The sequence below is a fragment of the Squalius cephalus genome (assembly GCF_949319135.1).
Source record: "Squalius cephalus genome assembly, chromosome: 5".
NCBI lineage: Eukaryota > Metazoa > Chordata > Actinopteri > Cypriniformes > Leuciscidae > Squalius > Squalius cephalus.
The window spans coordinates 45,837,279-45,857,681 of NC_137126.1; the positions used below are offsets into that span (position 1 = coordinate 45,837,279).

The window sequence follows — 20,403 nt, forward strand, 5'->3', positions numbered from 1 at the left end:
CCCTGCTAACTGTATTTATGACAGAAGTTTACGATCCCCTGCTTTAAAAACAGGTTCAATGGATGTAGGCAGTGGAGACTCTGACGTCTACATCTCAAACTCTGAGAGGAAAGATGAGGACGGGTTTGAAATCGATGACTCAGATTATGACGTCTTCGTTGAGGAGGTGAGCGATCTTTTGTGATTTTAATGGGGTCAATTTACATTGATATCTTGACATGTTAGAGGTCACTGTACAATAAAAACATCACGCAACAATTCAAATTCCGTCCTTCGGATGAGACGTTAAACCGAGGTCCTGACTCTCTGTGGTCATTAAAAATCCCAGAAACCAAAGTCCCAAGATGACTCGTTTCAGATTTCGTCACATTATGTCACATTATACCTCATTATACCTACTTCTACATCATTGCGTCTTTGGCCCCGCCCACTGGCACATTCGTTAGATGAGAAGGAGAGAAGAGAGGATCAGGATCACTGGACTAAAAATAACATTACCTTCCAAAGGATCCTAATGCTAGGAATGGGGGAATGTCTCAGTAGAGCATTATTCATTTGTTCTGTACATTTCACTGTGGATTCTTTGGGTAAATCAGTCACAATTTCGGCGCAGGCTATGCAAACAGACTTTTACTGTAAGATATGGACCTGTCAGTAATGACACAACATGTAAGTAGCTGTGTTAATTCTAATGCCTGATCTGTGACCAGTGATTTCTGATATATAATGATTCATGTACAGTCAGACGTTCTTTGTCTCAAAATCGTTTATTGCTGTTTATGCATTAGTAAATCAAGCCAGTGACTAAACTGTCAGCTTCACATTGTTTCTCTTAGTAGCATGAAAATAATGTTATTTAAATTGTGATTAAGTTATATAGGCCTACATGAAGCAATCATAGAACGCTCTCTTTATAATTGCTGGAGCTGTCAATCACAGCGCGAGTTTATCAGTGACTGAGTTCTAGACTCTCGCCAAAACTCCCGTTATAATCAAAGACGCTGTCTACACTGCACAATGAATCTCTTATTTACATCATGTTTGCACTGTTAGTTATGATGAAAGCATTTGTGAGAGTGCAATAATCGACGAGATCACTGCATTTATATGCTAAACAGATATTCGAGAGCGTTTCACGTGTAATACTTATTTCATATGCAAATATGTTAGCCAATCACAGCGGTGGGCGTTCACACTGAAGTCTCCCAACAGACACGCCCCTTCAATGAGGGTTAGGGTAGAAAATAGCTTTTTATTTCTAAATTATGACCTTTTTTGATATTAAAATCATACTAACATAAGTGCAACTCAGGAAACATTATAAAATAATTAGGGCTGTCAAACGATTAATCGCGATTAATCGCATCCAAAATAAAAGTTTGTGTTTACATAATATATGTGTGTGTATGGAGTATAATTATTTTCTATATATAAATACACATACATGCATATATATTTAAGAAAAATGTGTTATTTATATATAAAATAATTATATATAATATAAATTATATATAATATAAATATATATACACAGTATATACATGCAAATATTTCTTAAATATATACATGCATGTGTGTTTATTTATATATAGAAAATAATTATACACCATACACACACATATATTATGTAAAAACAAACTTTTATTTTGGATGCGATTAATCGCGATTCTATAAATACAATAAATACAACTGTATACACAATAGATACACAACATCTTGTCACTCAGAATGCGCTGTTATTAATCTTTCTGGCATTCATCTATCTGTTTTTTGCAGATTAAGTTTCCTAACAGTAAGAAAAGTGGCAGGCGGTCTCAGCTACGCTCCCGCGTCGGGACACCCGGTAACGGAAATGTTATTTTTAGGATGCGTACACCTGCTTCCCAAAATATCACATCAACAACAACTATAACCATGACAACGGTCGCTAGCTCCGCCCCCAGGACAACCACCACACCCATTATACTGACAGGCGCCGGTCCTACTACGCCTTCTCCTGCGGTGCCATCTCCCAGTCCGTCAATGACACCGTGGAAAGGGGAAAGAGCCCGGGTCTACGACGTGTCATGTGACGAGACGGTCTGCCCTCCTGACAGCTTCTGCATCAATGATTACGATACCGGCGGCTCTCGATGTCACTGCAACCTCGGTCGCCAGGGGGACCTCTGCTCAGAAGGTTAGTTAGTTCTGTCTGTTTCAGAGTGAATATGTTCAGTACATATTTGATGATTTAGTTTTATTAGATTACTAATACGATTTCACTGTGGACGGGGCTTCACAACACAAAAATTGAGCTGTAAGGGATTTTACCGTTTTGCTAACTTCCACCAGACTTGATGAAAATTTGTCATCATTTACTCACCCTCAAAACAGAAAAATCCAATTCAAAATATTTTAAAAGAAACTATAATAGTATATAAGTGATACTAAAATAACAGCTGTAACAATTTAGTCCCTGTTTTGGAACATGGGGTTAAAAAGTGAATTAAGCATATCTTTAAATTCTAATTAAATTCCAGAATTTGAATTGAGGTAGAAAACAGGATGCAGATTTGCAATTTGATATTGAATGTAAAGAAGAAGAATTGAATATTAAAATTTCAAAGATATTCAAAGAAATGTATATGCATGTAATGTGTGCAGTGCCACCTATAGAAATTAGCATGTAGTTATATATATGCATATATACAGTATATATATATATATATATATATATATATATATATATATATATATACAAAAGACTTCAGATGCAAAAGTCTCTAAATCCATCTAACGTTTTTCTTTAATATTAACATTTTTATCAGTCTCCTACGTATAGGTTTCTACCTAAGTACCGACATTTTTGAATGGGCCGAGGCTGGGATTTAGTGAGTTTGAAGTGAAAGTATTTGATGAACATATACTATGTGCGGAGAGCTTTCACTCAATATTATTATCTAATTTTTGACATGGGTGGCTTTTAGAGGGTTTTGCATCGGAGGTGTTTATATATATATATATATATATATATATATATATATATATATATATATATATATACAGTGCTATGCATAAGTTTAGACACCCATGCTAAAGTTGACTAAAAAGAGGAATAAAAAATCATCTTTTGGAAATTGAACTTAATGCCTTAATTAAAAAAATTAGGAAAAATCCAACCTTTAAGGACACCAATTTTCTTTGTGAATGAATAATGTATCGTAAATAAATAAATGTTCTTCCTTAAAATACAGGGTGCATAAGTTTGGACACCCCTATGTTAAATTCCCATAGAGGCAGGCAGATTTTTATTTTTAAAGGCCAGTTACTTCATGGATCCAGGATACTATGCATCCTGATAAAGTTCCCTTGGCCTCTGGAATTAAAATAGCCCCACATCATCACATAGCCTTCACCATACCTAGAGATTGGCATTTGTGTCCTTAAAGGTTGGATTTTTCATAATTTTTTTAATTAAGGCATTAAGTTCAATTTCCAAAAGATGATTTTTTTATTCCTCTTTTTAGTCAACTTTAGCATGGGTGTCTAAACTTATGCATAGCACTGTATACTATATATATATATATATATATATATATATATATATATATATATATATATATCATCATCATATTTATCATCATATTTATCATCATATTTATTAGTTAACTTTTGTCGACCAGGCTGGAACAGCGTTATTTTAGTATTTATATACAACTCTTGTATTATTAATATTTTGAATAGCAGTTTTTCATTTTCATTTTAGTTTAAGGTTTAGTCATTTAGTTTGGGCTTTTGTCATTTTCAATATTATTATTTTTGGTGAAATATTTCTATTTAGCCTTAATTTGTTTTGTTTTGTTGTAGTAACCCTCATCTTGTTCCAAAACAGTTTGTTTCTTTATTCAGTGTAATATAAAAGAAGATATTTTGAGATTTTTTTTTTTTTTGAAGTCAATGGGCTCCAATATTGTTTAGTTTCCAATGTTCTTCAAAATATCTTGACTTTTGAAAGTCAAACAGGTTTAGAATGACTTTAGGGTGAGTAAATGATGACAGAGTTTTCATTTTTGGGTGAACTATCCCTTTAAATAGTATTATTGAATTAGACCACGTCCTCTCACCAACACCCTGCCCTCTAAGGACATGTCTGCAAACCTAAACATGCAGACAGAGGGTGCTTCTCATTTCTTATTTGCACATCCTCGTTTCCTTTCTTCTCTTTCCTCGCGCCTTAGCTTGCGAGGGAAGGATACACCTGTGTATCCCCGCTCATGACTCCTCAGGAAGCTTCCTCGTTCCTCATGGTGCAATCAGAGAATTGAGAAGTCCTTCAAGATGGCTGAGTACAATTGGTTTCGGGGTCACAGGCTAGAGCTTGCAGGAGTGAGGAAACGAGGAGGCATCAATTTGAGTATTGAGAAGCAGCCAGTGTTTTGCTGACTGGCTAAAAAAGTGTGAACTGTGTCCAGTGTTGCCAAGTCTGCAGTTTCTCTGTGGAATTGGGCTACTTTTACACTGTTGCTGCAGGGTTTTTTTTTTTTAGTCCGTGGGTTGAAGCAACACCCAAACTAACCAACACATTTCTCCAAAAGTTTGATTAAATAAGATCTAAAGCCTTAGAAATCTACTAAACGCTCTCTCAGATGCTTGAATAATTTCTCTTTTCCTTTTTCATTTGATTGTTTCCTCCTTCTGTCTCTCTCTTGTCTTCTCTGAGGTCTGTTGGTGTGTAATCTTTGAGAATGGCGGTTTGCATGTGCTGTTGTATATTCCCCTGGGATTTCTCTTTCTGTCTAACCTTTTCAGAGCGAGCTCAATAACATTTTTAAAACAAGTCGACTCCACAGACTAGATATTGCTTCATTGTTCTAAATCTCTCACAGTATTGCATACCAGTTTCAATATGTTTAATTGCAATATATACGAGTTTTGCTGAAAATTGCCATTTCTTGAAACCTCACTATTCTAGGAGCTGAACTAATTTTGAGTGTCAAAAGTAACATCATCTTGGGTAATAAAAGCCTAGCAGACGTATATATATATATATACTGTATATATATATATAACACATATTCCTTCAGCCTCTAGGGGGAGCGCTTATGCTTTCCATTAGTTCCAAACTTACACTATGGAGCCCTGACATGACATGTGGACAAAAAAATATGTATATCGTGGTCACCAATTAACAATTCGTTTCCTTGACTTATTAATATGTCAGCACATTTTACTAATTTGTTCTCTATAGTTTTAAGTGAATCGTGGCCACATTGTAATAATTTGTTCTAGTTTTAGTTATATCAAAATGAGGAAACGAATTAGTTCAACTTGGTCACCATTTACTAAAATGAGGGAAAGAATTAATAAGTCATGGGAACAAATTCTTCATATATTAATATATATATGAAGCCTATGCAAAAGCCTCTGAATGCCATCTGAAATTTTCTTATAGAATGATCATTTTTATCAAGCTCGTATATTTAAATTCAATAATTTCACTTAAATGGCAATGAAGATTACCTATTCATTGTCATTTAAGTGAAATTACTGAACTTAAATATACAAGCTTGATAATAATGATCATTCTAGAAGAAAATTTCAGATGGCATTTAGAGGCTTTTGCATCTGAACTCTTCATATATGAAGATTTTATATATATGTGTGTGATTGCTATTGAGTCTTGATTGTGAAGTACAACAAAATGCCCTTAACAGCGCATACACATGCTGTTAAGGGCATTGTGTTGTACTTCTGTTGTGGTCTGTCTCTCTTTTAGTCCATATTCCTAGTGGAGAAAGATGGTCGATTTTAAATATTTATATCTGGTAAAAGTGTATTTTCTGACCCTTTATTTGTAGCACTAGAAAAAGTTTGGCTGGAGTCGGTATTTATTTTTTTCTTTGAAAGAAATGAATATTTTTTTTCAGCAAGGGTACATTTAGTTGATCAAAAGTAAAGACGTACAATTTTACAAAAGACATTTCAAATAATTGCTGTTCTTTTGAACTTTCTATTCATCAAAGAATAATGAAAAAAAAAAAGGATTTGTGCACAAAAACAGTTTCCACAAAAACATTAAGCAGCATGACAGGTTTCAACATTGCTAATAATCAGAAATGTTTCTTGAGCATCAAATCATCATATTAGAATGATTTCTGAAGGATCATGTGACACTGAAGACTGGAGTAATGATGCTGAAAATTCAACTTTGATCACAGGAATAAATTACATTTTACAATATACTTAAATACAAAACAGTCATCTAAATTTGAATAATATTTCACAATATTACCAACCCCAAACTTTTGAACAGTAGTTTAGATGACCTTCAGTTTTGGTTTATTAGTGTTTGTGCAGGGTCATGTTGTAGCTCTGTGAATGTGACTGTACATCAACATGGCAGTAATGAACTATGGGATTTGTGCCCAAGAGATGAAACACTCTGTAATCCCAACTCCGTCACAGAAGATGATACCGGGCCAGAAAGCTTCTCCAAATGGACTGAAAGAAATCATTTTCCATGACCTTCAGTCACAGTGTTTGGCTCTATGGACTCCCAAGTAATATAACATGAGGGTGTGTTTATGCAAAAAGATTTCAAAACTAATGTAACCACATGTCTGTGTTCTGCAGGTCTGATGGTAAATTTCCCGAAGTTCTATGGCTATTCTCACATGACGTTTGAACCCCTTAAAAACTCGTACCAGAGCTTCCAGATCAGTCTGGAGTTTAAGGTATAATCACACACAAAGGCAGACTTTGAAGCGTTTGAGAGGTTTATGAGACCGGACTCTTATGAATCACTGCTTTGACCTCTCAGGCAGAGGCTGAGGATGGACTGCTGTTGTATTGTGGAGAGAATGAACACGGTCGAGGAGATTTCACCTCTCTGGCCCTCGTACGGCGGAAACTACACTACAGGTATCTCCAATTTAATCTGAGTCTTAATTATGGTTCTTGCAAACACTTTAATCTCCACAATTTTTCTGATGTTACTTTTCAGTTCATGCAGATTTCACCCAAGCTTTGTTTTGTACCTATTTTTCACCCTAGATGTGCTCTGTATTTGAAATAACTGTACTTCATACTTTAAAAAAGTAAGATTATACTTTGAAAAGACCTTATTAACTATTGCAATACATACATTCACACTCATATTAATATTTGCATACTGGATTGTGATTGTTTGTTTGTTGTTCTGACACTATTTGCTTATATTGAATCATGATTGTTCTTTCCACTTATATCTATTCATCTATTAATATTAAGCTAAAACACACATTTTTTCATTGTTTTACATAAAATATTTTTTTGCTTCCTTGCAAGTGCAAATTACACTTCTGCTATTGAGTCTTGATTCATTTCTTAATTTTTTTAATTCTCTGAATTTACATTGATTATTAGTAATTGATCTTGACTATCGTGTGCGCAGGTTTAACTGCGGTACGGGGGCGGCGCAGATCGTGAGTGACAGCTCCATTGTGATTGGTCGGTGGCACACTGTCACAATATTTAGAGACGGCATGAATGGCTGGCTACGATTAGATAACGACACACCAGTATCAGGCCGTTCTCAGGTACGCATGCCTTAATACACAAACACAGCATACTGTGATATTCACACGTACACAGTTGGTTTTGTGTCATACACTGCATTGACCATTCAGCATCCAGGGCCTGGTTGCTAATCTTACAAGTTAGACATAAAAAAATAAGACTGTTCATAACCTTTTAAAAAATCAGTTACATAAAAACGTAGACTGGCCTAATTTTAAAGCCAAAAAGTAAGACTGGTTGCCCCTTGACTAACTGCTAGTGGGTCATACAAGACCTTAAGATGCTGTCTTAACATAAAGGCTGTGTTTATGCAACTGGCCCCAGGACTATAACATGTATCTAACAACCTCTTTTCTTTGTCTCTCTCTCTCTCTCTCTCTCAGGGTCAGTACACTAAAATAACATTCCGCACGCCTTTGTTTTTGGGTGGAGCTCCGAATGGCTATTGGCTGGTGAGGGCGGTGGGGACCAATCGTGGGTTTCAGGGCTGCATGCAGAGTCTGACGGTCAACAGCAAAGCCACTGACATCCGACCCTGGCCTAAAGGAAATGCACTGAGCGGAGCAGACATTGGTTAGTTCGAGAATAACTATAAGTTTCTTCTTTTTCTCAAATGTTTTGTTTAAAGTATGCTTGTCTATTTTTCTTTGGAATAAATATCACTTGCTTTGCTATTTTGAGTTGATGAAAATCTATCAATTAAATCATAAATGTAAAATTAAAATGCATAATTTTAAAAATAATAGCAATCAAAATAAAACACTTAATATTTTATTTGTTTACCTGCTTAAAATCTCATGAGGTACAAGTAAATATTTTACACTAACATTCGAAAGTTTGTGGTCTGTAAGATAAAAATAATAATAATATGTTTATTCAGCAAGGATGCATTAAATTAATCAAAAGTGACAAGAATGCATCACTGGAATAAATTACATTTTAAAATATATATAAAATTATTTTAAATTGTAATAATATTTCACTACAATAATGCTTTTACTGTATTTTTGATCAAATAAACACACCCTTGCTGAGACTTTTATTATTATTAAAATTATAAAAAATGACTGACCCCAAACTAATCTGTAGTGTAGTGATCTAATGCAATGATATATAGACATGTTTAAATGTCCACATACTTTTAGGGATCACTGTATGTGTGTTCAAAGCATCTTCCTCTCTTCTGTGTGTTTCAGGCGAGTGCAGCAACAGTGTGTGTGAGAAGGTCACCTGTGCTAATGGAGGAATCTGCTTTGCCAACCGAGCGGATGGCTTCATCTGCCTGTGCCCTCTGGGCTATAAGGGCTTCCTCTGTGAGGAGAGTGAGTCACCCTCACACACACACACACACACACACACACACACACACACACACACACACACACACACACACACACACACACACACTCTCACACACACACACACACACACACACACACACACACACACACACACACACACACACACACACACACACACACACACACACACACACACACACACACACACACACACACACACACACACACTTGCTTTGTGGCAGAAACAAGCACCACTCACATTTATAATTTCTGTATACTAAGTCAAGTCAAGTGGTTTTTAATGTCTCTTCCCTCCTGTGTGATGGGGAATCCTTGTGAAAAAAAGAGTACTTATTACGGAAATAATATATTTTTGAAAGAATATACTTAAATGCGAACCTAATGTTATAGTATTGGACACTTAATTGCATGTTATTTATAATTAAATTAAAATGTATTATAGCTTAAATTTATATTAAATGCAGTTATCTAAACTTCAGAGTGGATTTTTGACTCGCTTAAGTACATCTTTATATGTAATTTCATAATTACTTCTGTTGTCTTTGAAATAAGGTTAGTGGTCTGCCAAATGTACTGACAAGCATTTATGGTAACTAAAATATAATAATGTAATTTCTATTGAAACATGTATGTCATGCATTTAGATATATTTGCAATTTAGTACATTTAAAATATATATGAAGAGTTCAGATGCAAAAGCCTCTTAGTGCCATCTTAAATTTTCTTCTTGAATGATCATTTTTAACAAGCTTGTATATTTAAGTTCAGTAATTTCACTTAAATAGCAATGAAAATGACCTATTAATTGTCATTAAAGTGAAACTACTGAACTTAATTATACGAGCTTGATAAAAATGATCATTCTAGAAGAAAATTTCAGATGGCTTTTGCATCTGAACTCTTCATATACTTTAAATGTAATATCAAAAAACACTAAAGTTAAAAATATAATCAAGTATGCTTTAATATGTTAGTCATCACATCAAAATAAGTGTACTTTAAAGCACGACTAAAGATTAAAACATAATGATTTAAAACGTAAGTGCTCTTTTTAGGTTAAGAAATACTTAACCTGAAAATCTGGTTATCACAATTTTTATTTTTTTTTCAAAAAACATGCTTTTAGGATTTATAGTGCACATTCAATACAACTAACCACACTTTTTTTTTCACAAGAGAAGAAATGAAAACACCACAGAGTGCAAAACCATAAAGATATATGACATACAGTGACATACTGTACAGTTCACATTCAGGAACCATGACAAATGTACTAGCAATAATAATAAATACAATTGTAACTGCACAGAATGATAAACTTATTTACATAGACAATAAATACAGATAAATCTGCATATTAACAAATGAGGAAGAAGTAATTGCACAATTACAATTTCAGATTTCAAAATGAATTTTGCAATATTATAAATATCGTTTATCAGAAATGTCAGATCATAAATATCAAGTGCAAATGCCATTTTTATCCACCAACTGCGACCAATGTCGGAAATCACATACTCTCTTGAGTAGGTACTTATTTTGAATAAGTAATTACTTCACGACCGCTAAAAAAGGATGTTTTATAGTATGATGGTGTATAGTATGAATGTAATCTGGACGTACTACATTCGCCATGCTGTCATTATCATGTGACCCAGTTACGTCACTTCACTGCCATTCACAAATCCTCTCCCGTGGCCTCATGGGATAGTAAATGTCCATCTTATACACACTTCAGAATCTCGCTGAAAGTAGTAGGTCATCCGGGTACTTTTTGTCTACTCTTTTATGAGTACTGTGAATTCAGACATACTACTTTTGTCACATACTGTTTTTCACCTACTATATAGTATGGAAGTATGCGATTTTGGATGCAACCACTGACCTATTTTTTACAGTCTATGCCACTGACCTGACTTCATATTTCTCAATGGTTCCAGGTTTCCTGTTGTCTCTACCCCAGTTTAACGAGAGCATGTTCTCGTACGCCAGCGCCCCCTGGCCTCAGCCCTCCCACAACTACCTGTCCTTCATGGAGTTTGAGGTGACCTTCCAGCCGACCAATCCCGACGGCACGCTCCTCTACACGGATGATGCCGCCAGCCGGGATTTCCTGTCAGTCAGTCTGGTGGGCGGATATGTGGAGTTTCGCTTCGACTGCGGCTCGGGAGTCAGTGTCATCAGGTTGAGTATACAGTGGAAATGCTAAACATTTGAGTCTCTTTTCCGTTTTAGTAGATGTTTGTGAATCCACAGGTGTCAAATATTGTGTAGGACCAGAAACTATATTTTTGCTTCTGTTGACAGGAGTGAAGAGGCCGTCACTTTGGATGTGTGGCATGAGTTGCGTGTGTCTCGAACAGCAAAAAATGGCATTCTGCAGGTAGACAACCAGAGGCCGGTGGAAGGCATGGCCGAGGTGAAGAGATTTTTATATAATTTTTAATCATATACACTAGCATTTAAAAGTTTGGTGTTGGTAGGTTTAAATTTTTTTGGATACAAGTCTCTTTTGTTACCAAAGCAGCATTTATTTGATCAAAAATACAGTAACACTGTACAGTAATATTGTGAAATATGATCACAATTTGAAATAACTGTTTTCTACTGTAATATATTTTTAAAATATAATTTATTCTGTGATCAAAGCTGAATTTTCAGCATCATTACTCCAGTCTTCAGTGTCACATGATCCTTCAGAAATCATTCTAATATGAAGATTTGCTGCTCAAGAAACATTTCTGATTATTAGCAATGTTGAAAACAGTTGTGCTGTGGGTGATATTTTTTTTATATACTGTATATTTTGATATTTTTAAATATATTTTTTGGAAACTGTTATAAAAAGAAAAATCCACAGGATTCTTTGATGAATAGAAAGTTCAAAAGAACAGCATTTATTTGAAATATAAATCTTTTGTAATATGTCACTTTTGATCAATTGAACGTGCCCTTGCTCTAATTTAAAAACAATCTTACTTAACTTTTTGTTGGTGTATTTAGATTTAAAATGAATATATGCATATACCTTTACACATTTAGTTCCAATATACACATTTCGAACTGGACTACATTTTTGTATATTATTTTATTTATTGCTTTAATGACAGACTGAAAACCTTTTAACACTTTTCATGTTGTGTGGGCTATTGTGCATCAGATAATGACAACAAAATCTATTCTGTCAGAAATAAATGTATAATACAAGGGATCTGAATGCTTTCTTAGGTCGTTTTGTATTGTAATAATAATCTTTCTCTCTCTTCTCTTTCTCAGGGTGCATTTACACAGATAAAGTGTAGTTCTCCTCTTTATATTGGAGGAGTTCCTAATTATGATATTACTAAGACGAGCGCTGGCGTCCTGAGACCCTTCAGTGGAACGGTTCAGAAGGTACTAGTTTAGACGGTAGATAACTGGTTAAAGATACTACAAACACCCAAAGCCCCCTGACAACCACATAACAACGTTAACAAATAATCATGATTTCTAAGTAGCTTAAAGGAACACGCCGACTTTTTGGGACTTTAGCGTATCCCCCAGAGTTAGATAAGTCCATACATACCCTTTTCATCTCCGCGCGTGCCGTAACTCTGTCTGACGCACCCACTGCTAGCCTAGCTTAGCACAAAGACTGGAGGTAAATGGCTCCAGCTAGCATACTGCTCCCAATAAGTGACAAAATGACGCCACCATTTTCCTATTTACATGTTGTGATTTGTATAGTCACAGCGTGTTCAAATAACAAGGTCACATAAGACACAGCCATCTTCTAACCGGATACAGTCTTTATTACCTCCAGTCTTTGTGCTAAGCTAGGCTAGCGGTGGGTGCGTCAGACAGAGTTACGGCACGCACGGAGATGAGAAGGGTATGTATGGACTTATCTAACTCTGGGGGATACGGTGAATAAGCTAAAGACCCAAAAAGTCGGCATGTTCCTTTAAATTCAACTGCAGTTAATTCAATATGAGACCGAAGATGTGTAGTTAGTGTTCAATGCTGCAATTAAAATTTAGGCTGCATGAATTTAGGCTTTTATTCACATATAAACATTCATCAACTCACACATCAGTTGTGGTAAACGGCAGCTCAAGCATGTTTGTTTGACGTGTGACAACCAATGAGGTTCATTCTCGTGTTACGCATCATGTTTGAGTTTCAGCAAGAACCAATGAGGTTTGTTTCTTGTACGTCAAGCAAGTACTGTTAAGCGTCTTTTCATGGTCGCTGATCAATGTTTACATGTGAACAAAAGCCTAAATTCAATCTGTTCATCATATAAAGTGATCGAGTCTCTTCAGAGAATTTGGACTAAACCGCTCAATTCATATGGATTAGTTTTATGATCTCTTTATGAACTTTTTGAAGCGTCAAAAGTGGTAGTTGTCAATTGAGGGACAGAAAGCTCTCAGATTTCATCAAGAAAATCTTCATTTGTGTTCTGAAGATGAACGAAAGTCTTACGGGTTTGGAATGAGTAAATGATGACAGAATTTTCATTTTTAGGGCAACTAACCCTTTAATCCTATGGTGTGTGTGATCATGTGCAGATTTCATCTTAAAATGGTAAAATAATTTTCAGTCTTTCCTCCTGACCCAGATCTCTCTGAATGACCGCAGTATAGAGCTGAATCCAGGTCAGGCTTTTGGGGTGAACGTGTTGAACGCAGCTCACCCATGTGTGGAGAACCCGTGTGCTAATGGGGGAACATGCAGACCCAAGTGGGACGGATACGACTGTGACTGTGCGCTTGGGTATGATGGGAAACACTGTCAGAAAGGTGAGAAAACACACACACACACACACACACACACACACACACACACTCTAAAGCATACTGTATATGCTCCTATAATGGCTTATTATTTCATCAGGCTTTTTTAAATACAAAATGAGATTAAAGACTACTTACCATTGCATACTCCATACTCAGGGTTCCCACGGGTCCTTGAAATCCTTGAAAGTTTGTGAATCTGAAAAAAAAAAAATTCAAGGCCCTGGAAAGTTTTTGAAAATAAACACACATAGATACAGCTCCTTGAAAGTGCTTGAACTTATTTTGTGCAAAAAGTTTTCTGGAAAAAATTCCATATTATTCCCTATGGTCCGCTCATGTGTTATTTCACCAACACTTTGTGGTCTATGCACACTAGCTTGCTTGATTTACGTTAGTTACACGCATTTATGCGTTACGTTTAGTGTTTCCCGAGTGAGAACTTTCAACAACTTTGTGTTGAACGTTGCCATGATGTTCACACGCTCACAAAACTACAATGGTACCTCAGCGTTTGTTGTTGGACACAACAAATGTGTCCCCACATTAAGTCCTTGAATTTGAGGGTACTGGACCTGGAAAGTCCTTGAAAGGTCCTTGAATTTGAAGTTAACCAAGGTGTGGGAACCCTGCATACTATTTCACATTATATTATTAGTACAGGTTTGACATTAAACTCAGCTTGAAGGCAGATCTCCAAGAGAAGGATTGAGCACTAACTGAACCCTTTCCTTCTGTAGTATACAGACTGTATTTTGCGTTTGGCTTTAGACTGAGACGTTGCTTTGATATTCTTTGCAGACTTCTTCCATAATACTTCAAACCCTTTCTTAAGCTTCTTTTATTCTGTTTTGTGCTCTCACTGTGCAGAATGTGGGAATTATTGCTTAAACAGTAAGTGCTTGCTTATGGCAGAATGTCTCTCATTTGTTTGCTGAGTAACAAGAATGGCTTTAGTGAATTCATGATGTGTGCTGCCATCTAGTGGACGTTAAATAACTCTGCACTCTTTTACTTTTGTTGTATCAGCTGTCACTGAATCAATAGAGATCCCTCAGTTCACTGGACGGAGCTATCTGACATATGACAACAGAGATATCCTCAAAAGGTTTTTTGCTTTCACATTATATTCTCAGTATGAAGGTTCTGTGCATTGCATGCATCCTAATATAATGTTGCGTGTCTCTGCAGGATATCAGGTTCCAGAACAAACATGTTCATGCGTTTTAAGAGCACGTCCAAAGACGGTCTTTTACTATGGCGGGGGGAGAGTCCAATGAGAGCCAACAGTGACTACCTGTCTCTCGGCCTTCAAGACGGAGCGCTCATTTTCAGGTATAAAGACATGTCCGCTCGCGTCTGCATGTTACATTCATGCATTTTTGCAGACAATTTATAATAGAGGATCAAAAGCATCACCCTAACATCTCTTATTCTCCTTACAGTTATAATCTTGGTAGTGGAGCCGCCACTGTGGTCATTAATGGCACATTTAGTGATGGGAAATGGCACAGAGTGAAGGCTGTCAGGTCAGACATGTGCCACACTGCATCAAATCATTATTCAGCATGTCTTTCTTTATAGACTGTCATATGTAGAAGAATTTGAGGGAATTTGCACCATTTAAAAGGGCTGTAGCTTTACAGAGCTTTACCAAGCCTTCATGTTTGTCTCTGTTTGAAGGGATGGCCAGTCTGGTAAACTAACTGTCGATGATTACGGAGCTAAAACGGGCAGATCTCCGGGTAAGATGAGACAGCTGAACATCAACGGTGACCTTTACATTGGTAAGAAGCAACACAAGCTAATTGTAATGATAAAGATGAAAAAAGTCAGCGTGAAAAGGAAGTTGTGGTGGTCTTCTCTTCCCTATTGTGAATTATATCTGAGTGAAAGGGATTCTCAAACAAGAAAAGATGTAGGGCGGGACTTGATATTGTCATGGGGAATGGATTGGATGGTTGTGGTTTGCTATTGGTGGATCTCATGTGAGTGACAGGTTGCTCCACCCACACGCCAGTAAACACATCATCAGAGAAGGGAGGAAGGGGAAGATGTTTTGATTAAAGATTATAAGGGGAAAAAGAGTAAAAAACTAGTGATGAGCACAGATAAATCATTTATAATAAATACTGCAATATTCCATAAAATACAAGTTTTCCATTTTTACCTTGTATTTTAGTTTTAAATACGAGTTTTCTATTTTTATTCCAATTTGGTGATTATGCTGATAATAATGACAATAGATGTTCATGTAATATTGTGGATAAAATAAAAAAATGTAATTACACTACCGGACAAATAAATTATATTGAAAGAAATTAATAATTTTATTCAGAAAGGATGCGTTAAATTAATCAAAAGTGACAGTACAGACAGTTATAATGTTATAATGTCAAATAAATGCTGTTCTTTTGAACTTTCTAAAGAATCCTGCAAAACTGTATCAAGATTTCCACAAAAGTTTAAAGCAGCACAAAAATGTTCAACACTGTTAATAATCATAAATGTTTCTTGAGTATCAAATCATCAAATTAGAATGATTTCTGAAGGATCATGTGACACTGAAGACTGGAGTAATGATGCTGAAAATTCAGCTTTGCATCACTGAAATAAAATCTTCAAATATATTCGAATAGAAAAGACTTCTTTTAAATTGTAATAATATTTCATAGTTTTACTGTATTTTAATCAAATAAATTAAGCTTTGGTGAGCAATAAGAGACTCTTTCAAAAACATAATAATAAAAAATCTTCTGAACAGCAGTGTGTGTGTGGGTATTTGTCTAGTTCTGGTGCTGATTTTGATTTCAAGCTTGATTTGAAAGTTTGGCTCTGTCTCTCCAGGTGGGATGAAGGAGATTGCGTTGCACACTAACAGGCAGTACATGCGAGGTTTAGTGGGATGCATTTCTCATTTCACTCTCGCCACGGACTACCATCTGTCTCTGGTGGACGATGCAGCTGACGGCAAGAACATCAACACCTGCACCAACTGAACACCTCAAACACACCAGCTACAGATCAGCGACCAAGAACAACATACTTATGAATATCAGGAACAGCAGCTCACAAATATCACTGACTCAGCTGGGAAGATCATCAATAAGCTATAAGATAATTAAAGACCCAAACATTACCCTCCATCTGATGAAGATAAAGATGAAAGTGTTTTCTGAATTCTCCGTTATACACCAACTCCTGCAATAACAGTCAGAGTTGGAGTTTTTGTTTAGCTTCAGCACTTTCACTGAATTAACTGAAGGTTTTCAAGCATGTCGTTGAATCATGGTAAATGTTATCTTATTCCATAAGTGAGCATGCAGATGTTTGAAGACAGGGCGAGCTCAGAGGTTATTTATTCCTTATGCAAAATTTGCTGCATATTATTACATACTTTTTCTTTTTCAAATCTACAACTCTCCTGTTATGGCTCTAATGAATCAGCAACCTATTCCTGTTCAAACCTAGTCAGGTGTATTTACATTGTTCCCTTCAAGAGCAATGGTTGGGGCAACTGTATTTTTGTTTATTGTTTGTTTGTTTTTTATCATTAATTTTGTATCAGTATTTAGACTGCTGAATTAATAGATGAAGATTCATTCTGATGAATAGAGCTTTCGAAGAGTCAGTCATAGAGTAGTATGTCTCTCTCTCTTCTGAGGTAAAATCTTTGCACTGTGAGTTTTTAGGCTGCTAGTGGTGGAAGGACAAAGTGATGTGATTTGTCTTTTGTATCAGAGGCTCTGCCTCTCTTTTCCTTCTAGCTACAAACTTTTATGAATCCCAAAGACTCTTTAGTAGCTACTGTAGCTGTTTATTTTTTACTGTAGCTCTTTATTAAGTTAATGGATGTCTGCAAAAAAAAAATGCATCTCTTAATTTTTTCTGCCTTGATGTTTAAAAAGCCTATCATTTTGCCATCAAAAATGTGACTTACTGATTTTATTCATAAAATAAAAAGAATGTCAGACACTTAATTTTACGTGGGTGTATCTTTACATTTATTGTAAAGTCAATTAGCAGATGCTTGTATTAAAGAGTTATTGAAGCCAAACTATGCATCTTTTCTAAACAAAATCTGAACAGTAGATAGTATTTAAAACTACATATAGCCTGCCCTACTGTTTTAATTTTGTATGTTAAAAATAATATATAGTTATAAGAATAATCCCCTGGTTTCATAGACAAGGCTTAAATCTAGTCCCAGAGTAAAATGCATGTTTGAGCTGTTTTAACTGAAAGCAGTATCTTAAAATATGTTACTGCTATTATTTTGTCTCAAGATGTACACCAGTAATGTTTTTTCTAAGGCTAGTCGTTTATAAAAGCTACTTAAATGTCCTAATTGAATAATCCTGGCTTAATCTAAGCCCTGAAGAGACCCTTTTTGAGAGTTGATAGATGATCAAAAGTGTATGCCAGAAAAGTTCAATATAAGGAGAAATGTTTAAAAAGATTGCACAATAATTTCATGTTTAACGTACTCGGTTACTATCGTAACCTCGGTTCCCTGAGAGTTAGGGGACGAGTATTGCGTCCGCAGTGTGGAAACTCCTTTTCCTTAAAATTCTGAAGCCTAAATATAACGTATTTTCAGACATTCTCTGGTATTTTGCAATTGCAGCTGCACAGCTAGCACAGTGAGTGTCTGGCTCACTCATTGGCTGTGCTGCGGCAACTGCACATCCAATGGCGCGGGCGCCTCTGAAGTGTGCGCCAATGAGCTAGCATCACGCCAAAACACGTCTCTGACGCGGAGATGCAGCGGATCCTCACGAAGGCCGTCGCGGACCACGGGCTCGAGTGGTCCTCGCTCGAGGAGCCTCCTCGAAGTCGGTTGGACGGCTGGTTCCTGCTGGGGCACCAGCAGGCCCCTCGTCATAGACCCGCACCGTTCTTCCCTGAGGTACATGAAGAACTGTCTAAAACATGGCGCGCTCCCTACTCTGCACTCACAGGATCTTCAGTTTCCGCAAAGCTCTCCTCCGTGGACGGCGGGGCGGAAAAGGGCTACGAGTCTTTGCCGCCCCTCGAAGACGCTGTGGCCGCTCATCTCTGCCCGAACACCGCTGCTAGTTGGAGAACTAACGTTAGAGCGGCGCACCCTGTGAAGCCGTGCCGCACTTCAGCTCTCGCTGGACGCGCCTTCGCCGCCTCCGGTCAAGCTGCTTCGACCCTGCACACTATGGCAGTGTTGCAGGTCTACCAGGCCAATCTCCTCCAATCCATGGATGAGGCTGGCCCGGAACCCGAGTCCTTCCGCGACCTACGGAGCGCCACGGACTTAGCTTTGCGTCCTACCAAGGCTACTGCGCAAGCTATCGGGAGGAGCATGGCTAACCTGGTCGTGCTCGAGCACCACCTTCGGCTAACACTGACCGAGATCAAGGACGCGGATAGAACAGTGTTCCTCGACGCCCCTGTCTCCAGTTCCGGCCTCTTCGGCCCGGCGGTGAAGGGCTTTTCTGAAAGGTACACTGACTGAGGCACAGATGTTTAACAGGATATTTCAATTTTTCAAGTGAGAATGTGTTTACGTTAATTAATTAAAACTAAATCCATAAAATGATTACATGATGGGAACCCTTAAAAGGTTCTATATGAAGCGCCTGAAAGAACCCTACAACCTTTTCTTAAGAGTGAGATGACCATGACACACCTGTTCTTTGATATTCAATGTTTATGCCTAAAAACACCCCTTTCTTCTTTTTTTTTTTCTGCCCAGGTTGACACATTTCTCCACATGAAGCTGACGTTTAAGTCGAACAAGGGATCAGCAAGTAATCAAAGCTATTCATTCCAGATGAAAAAAATACATGACCATTCATCTTGGCCTGAAATAGAAGTAATCCCAAGACAACAAAAGATTAAGTTCACATGTATCACATGACCCTGATAGCAAAGTTTAAAGCCGTGGAAAATTACACATTATCTCATTTCACTGGGGAATAGATTGCCAGCCATGTGGACTCAGAGAATTTTATGATTACAGAGAAGTCATGAATCATGTCTAATGCCAAAATAATGCTTTCCAAGAAAATCTGTCCATCCCTGAAGACATAAAAGATAAAAAAAAATGTGATTTAATTGCAAATTAACTACAGGAATGACAACAGAATTTGAGGGAAAGCCTATTTTCTGTATGCAGTGATCAGATTTTTTTAAAACAATGTTTTGATTTTCGATTTATCACTTTCCTCTATTTGCTTTCAGTTTCATTGGTTGAAGGAAATTGAAGTTTCCTTCGAGGAGGAAAAAAATTGGATGAGTAAATTACCCATATAACAAAAATTAAACAACGCAAATATTACAAAGTGTGACATTAAAAAGTGCATAAATCACTTGTTTTTCTAAAGTACCACTGTTCAGCATCAACACCCGCAGGGAAAGTTACAGCGGGAGTTCGCGTCTCTCTTGCCTCCCCTGAGCCCATTGAGTTTTAACAGACCCCCTAAAGCGTGTGTTGGGTTTGATGGGGGGGTAATTGAGAATGAATGGGGGAAAGTCACGTGAGAGGAGCCATGGTGGGATATGATTGGTAAATCCCGCCTCTTGTTTTTGTGCGCGTTCACGAATTGGTCTGAGTGAGCAAAATGATGGCATTAATGGGGAGACGAATTAAAAAGTAAGTAAATAACTTGGGCACTTATATATCACTGCTTTATGTCATGCCAAAATCAATTTTGAAATGGCCTGAAAACATGATGAATGAGGTTTTTTCTTTCTTCAGCTTGGTGAAATTAAAATTGCATTGTTTGTTTACC

At 36.8% G+C, this 20,403-nt stretch overlaps 2 protein-coding genes across 4 annotated transcripts in view; both read left to right on the plus strand.

Moving 5' to 3' along the window:
- Positions 1-17,690, plus strand: part of egflam (EGF-like, fibronectin type III and laminin G domains) — a 28,763-nt gene extending 11,073 nt beyond the window's left edge. Inside the window, exons 8-25 of one of the 3 annotated variants that reach the window (XM_079872465.1) lie at positions 54-166; positions 1,777-1,843; positions 1,932-2,176; positions 6,613-6,713; positions 6,800-6,900; positions 7,412-7,556; positions 7,920-8,109; positions 8,733-8,858; positions 10,799-11,042; positions 11,166-11,277; positions 12,135-12,251; positions 13,462-13,642; positions 14,507-14,530; positions 14,666-14,744; positions 14,828-14,971; positions 15,082-15,165; positions 15,320-15,423; positions 16,484-17,690. In XM_079872465.1, the coding sequence (XP_079728591.1) occupies positions 2,023-2,176; positions 6,613-6,713; positions 6,800-6,900; positions 7,412-7,556; positions 7,920-8,109; positions 8,733-8,858; positions 10,799-11,042; positions 11,166-11,277; positions 12,135-12,251; positions 13,462-13,642; positions 14,507-14,530; positions 14,666-14,744; positions 14,828-14,971; positions 15,082-15,165; positions 15,320-15,423; positions 16,484-16,635 (2,058 nt within the window). In that variant the 5' untranslated portion in view covers positions 54-166; positions 1,777-1,843; positions 1,932-2,022 and the 3' untranslated portion in view covers positions 16,636-17,690. Of the gene's footprint in view, positions 1-53; positions 167-1,776; positions 2,177-6,612; positions 6,714-6,799; positions 6,901-7,411; positions 7,557-7,919; positions 8,110-8,732; positions 8,859-10,798; positions 11,043-11,165; positions 11,278-12,134; positions 12,252-13,461; positions 13,643-14,506; positions 14,531-14,665; positions 14,745-14,827; positions 14,972-15,081; positions 15,166-15,319; positions 15,424-16,483 lie in introns of all 3 variants that reach the window. The other 2 variants (XM_079872463.1, XM_079872464.1) reach the window with 2 other exon arrangements.
- Positions 17,691-18,398: 708 nt separating this feature from the next.
- On the plus strand, positions 18,399-19,456 carry LOC307159161 (uncharacterized protein; the record flags this gene model as incomplete). Its single annotated transcript, XM_079872373.1, has 2 exons — positions 18,399-19,111; positions 19,365-19,456. 2 exons carry the CDS (start codon positions 18,399-18,401, stop codon positions 19,384-19,386), a joined length of 735 nt encoding a protein of 244 aa, XP_079728499.1. The 3' UTR covers positions 19,387-19,456.
- Between the last annotated feature and the right edge of the window lie 947 nt (positions 19,457-20,403).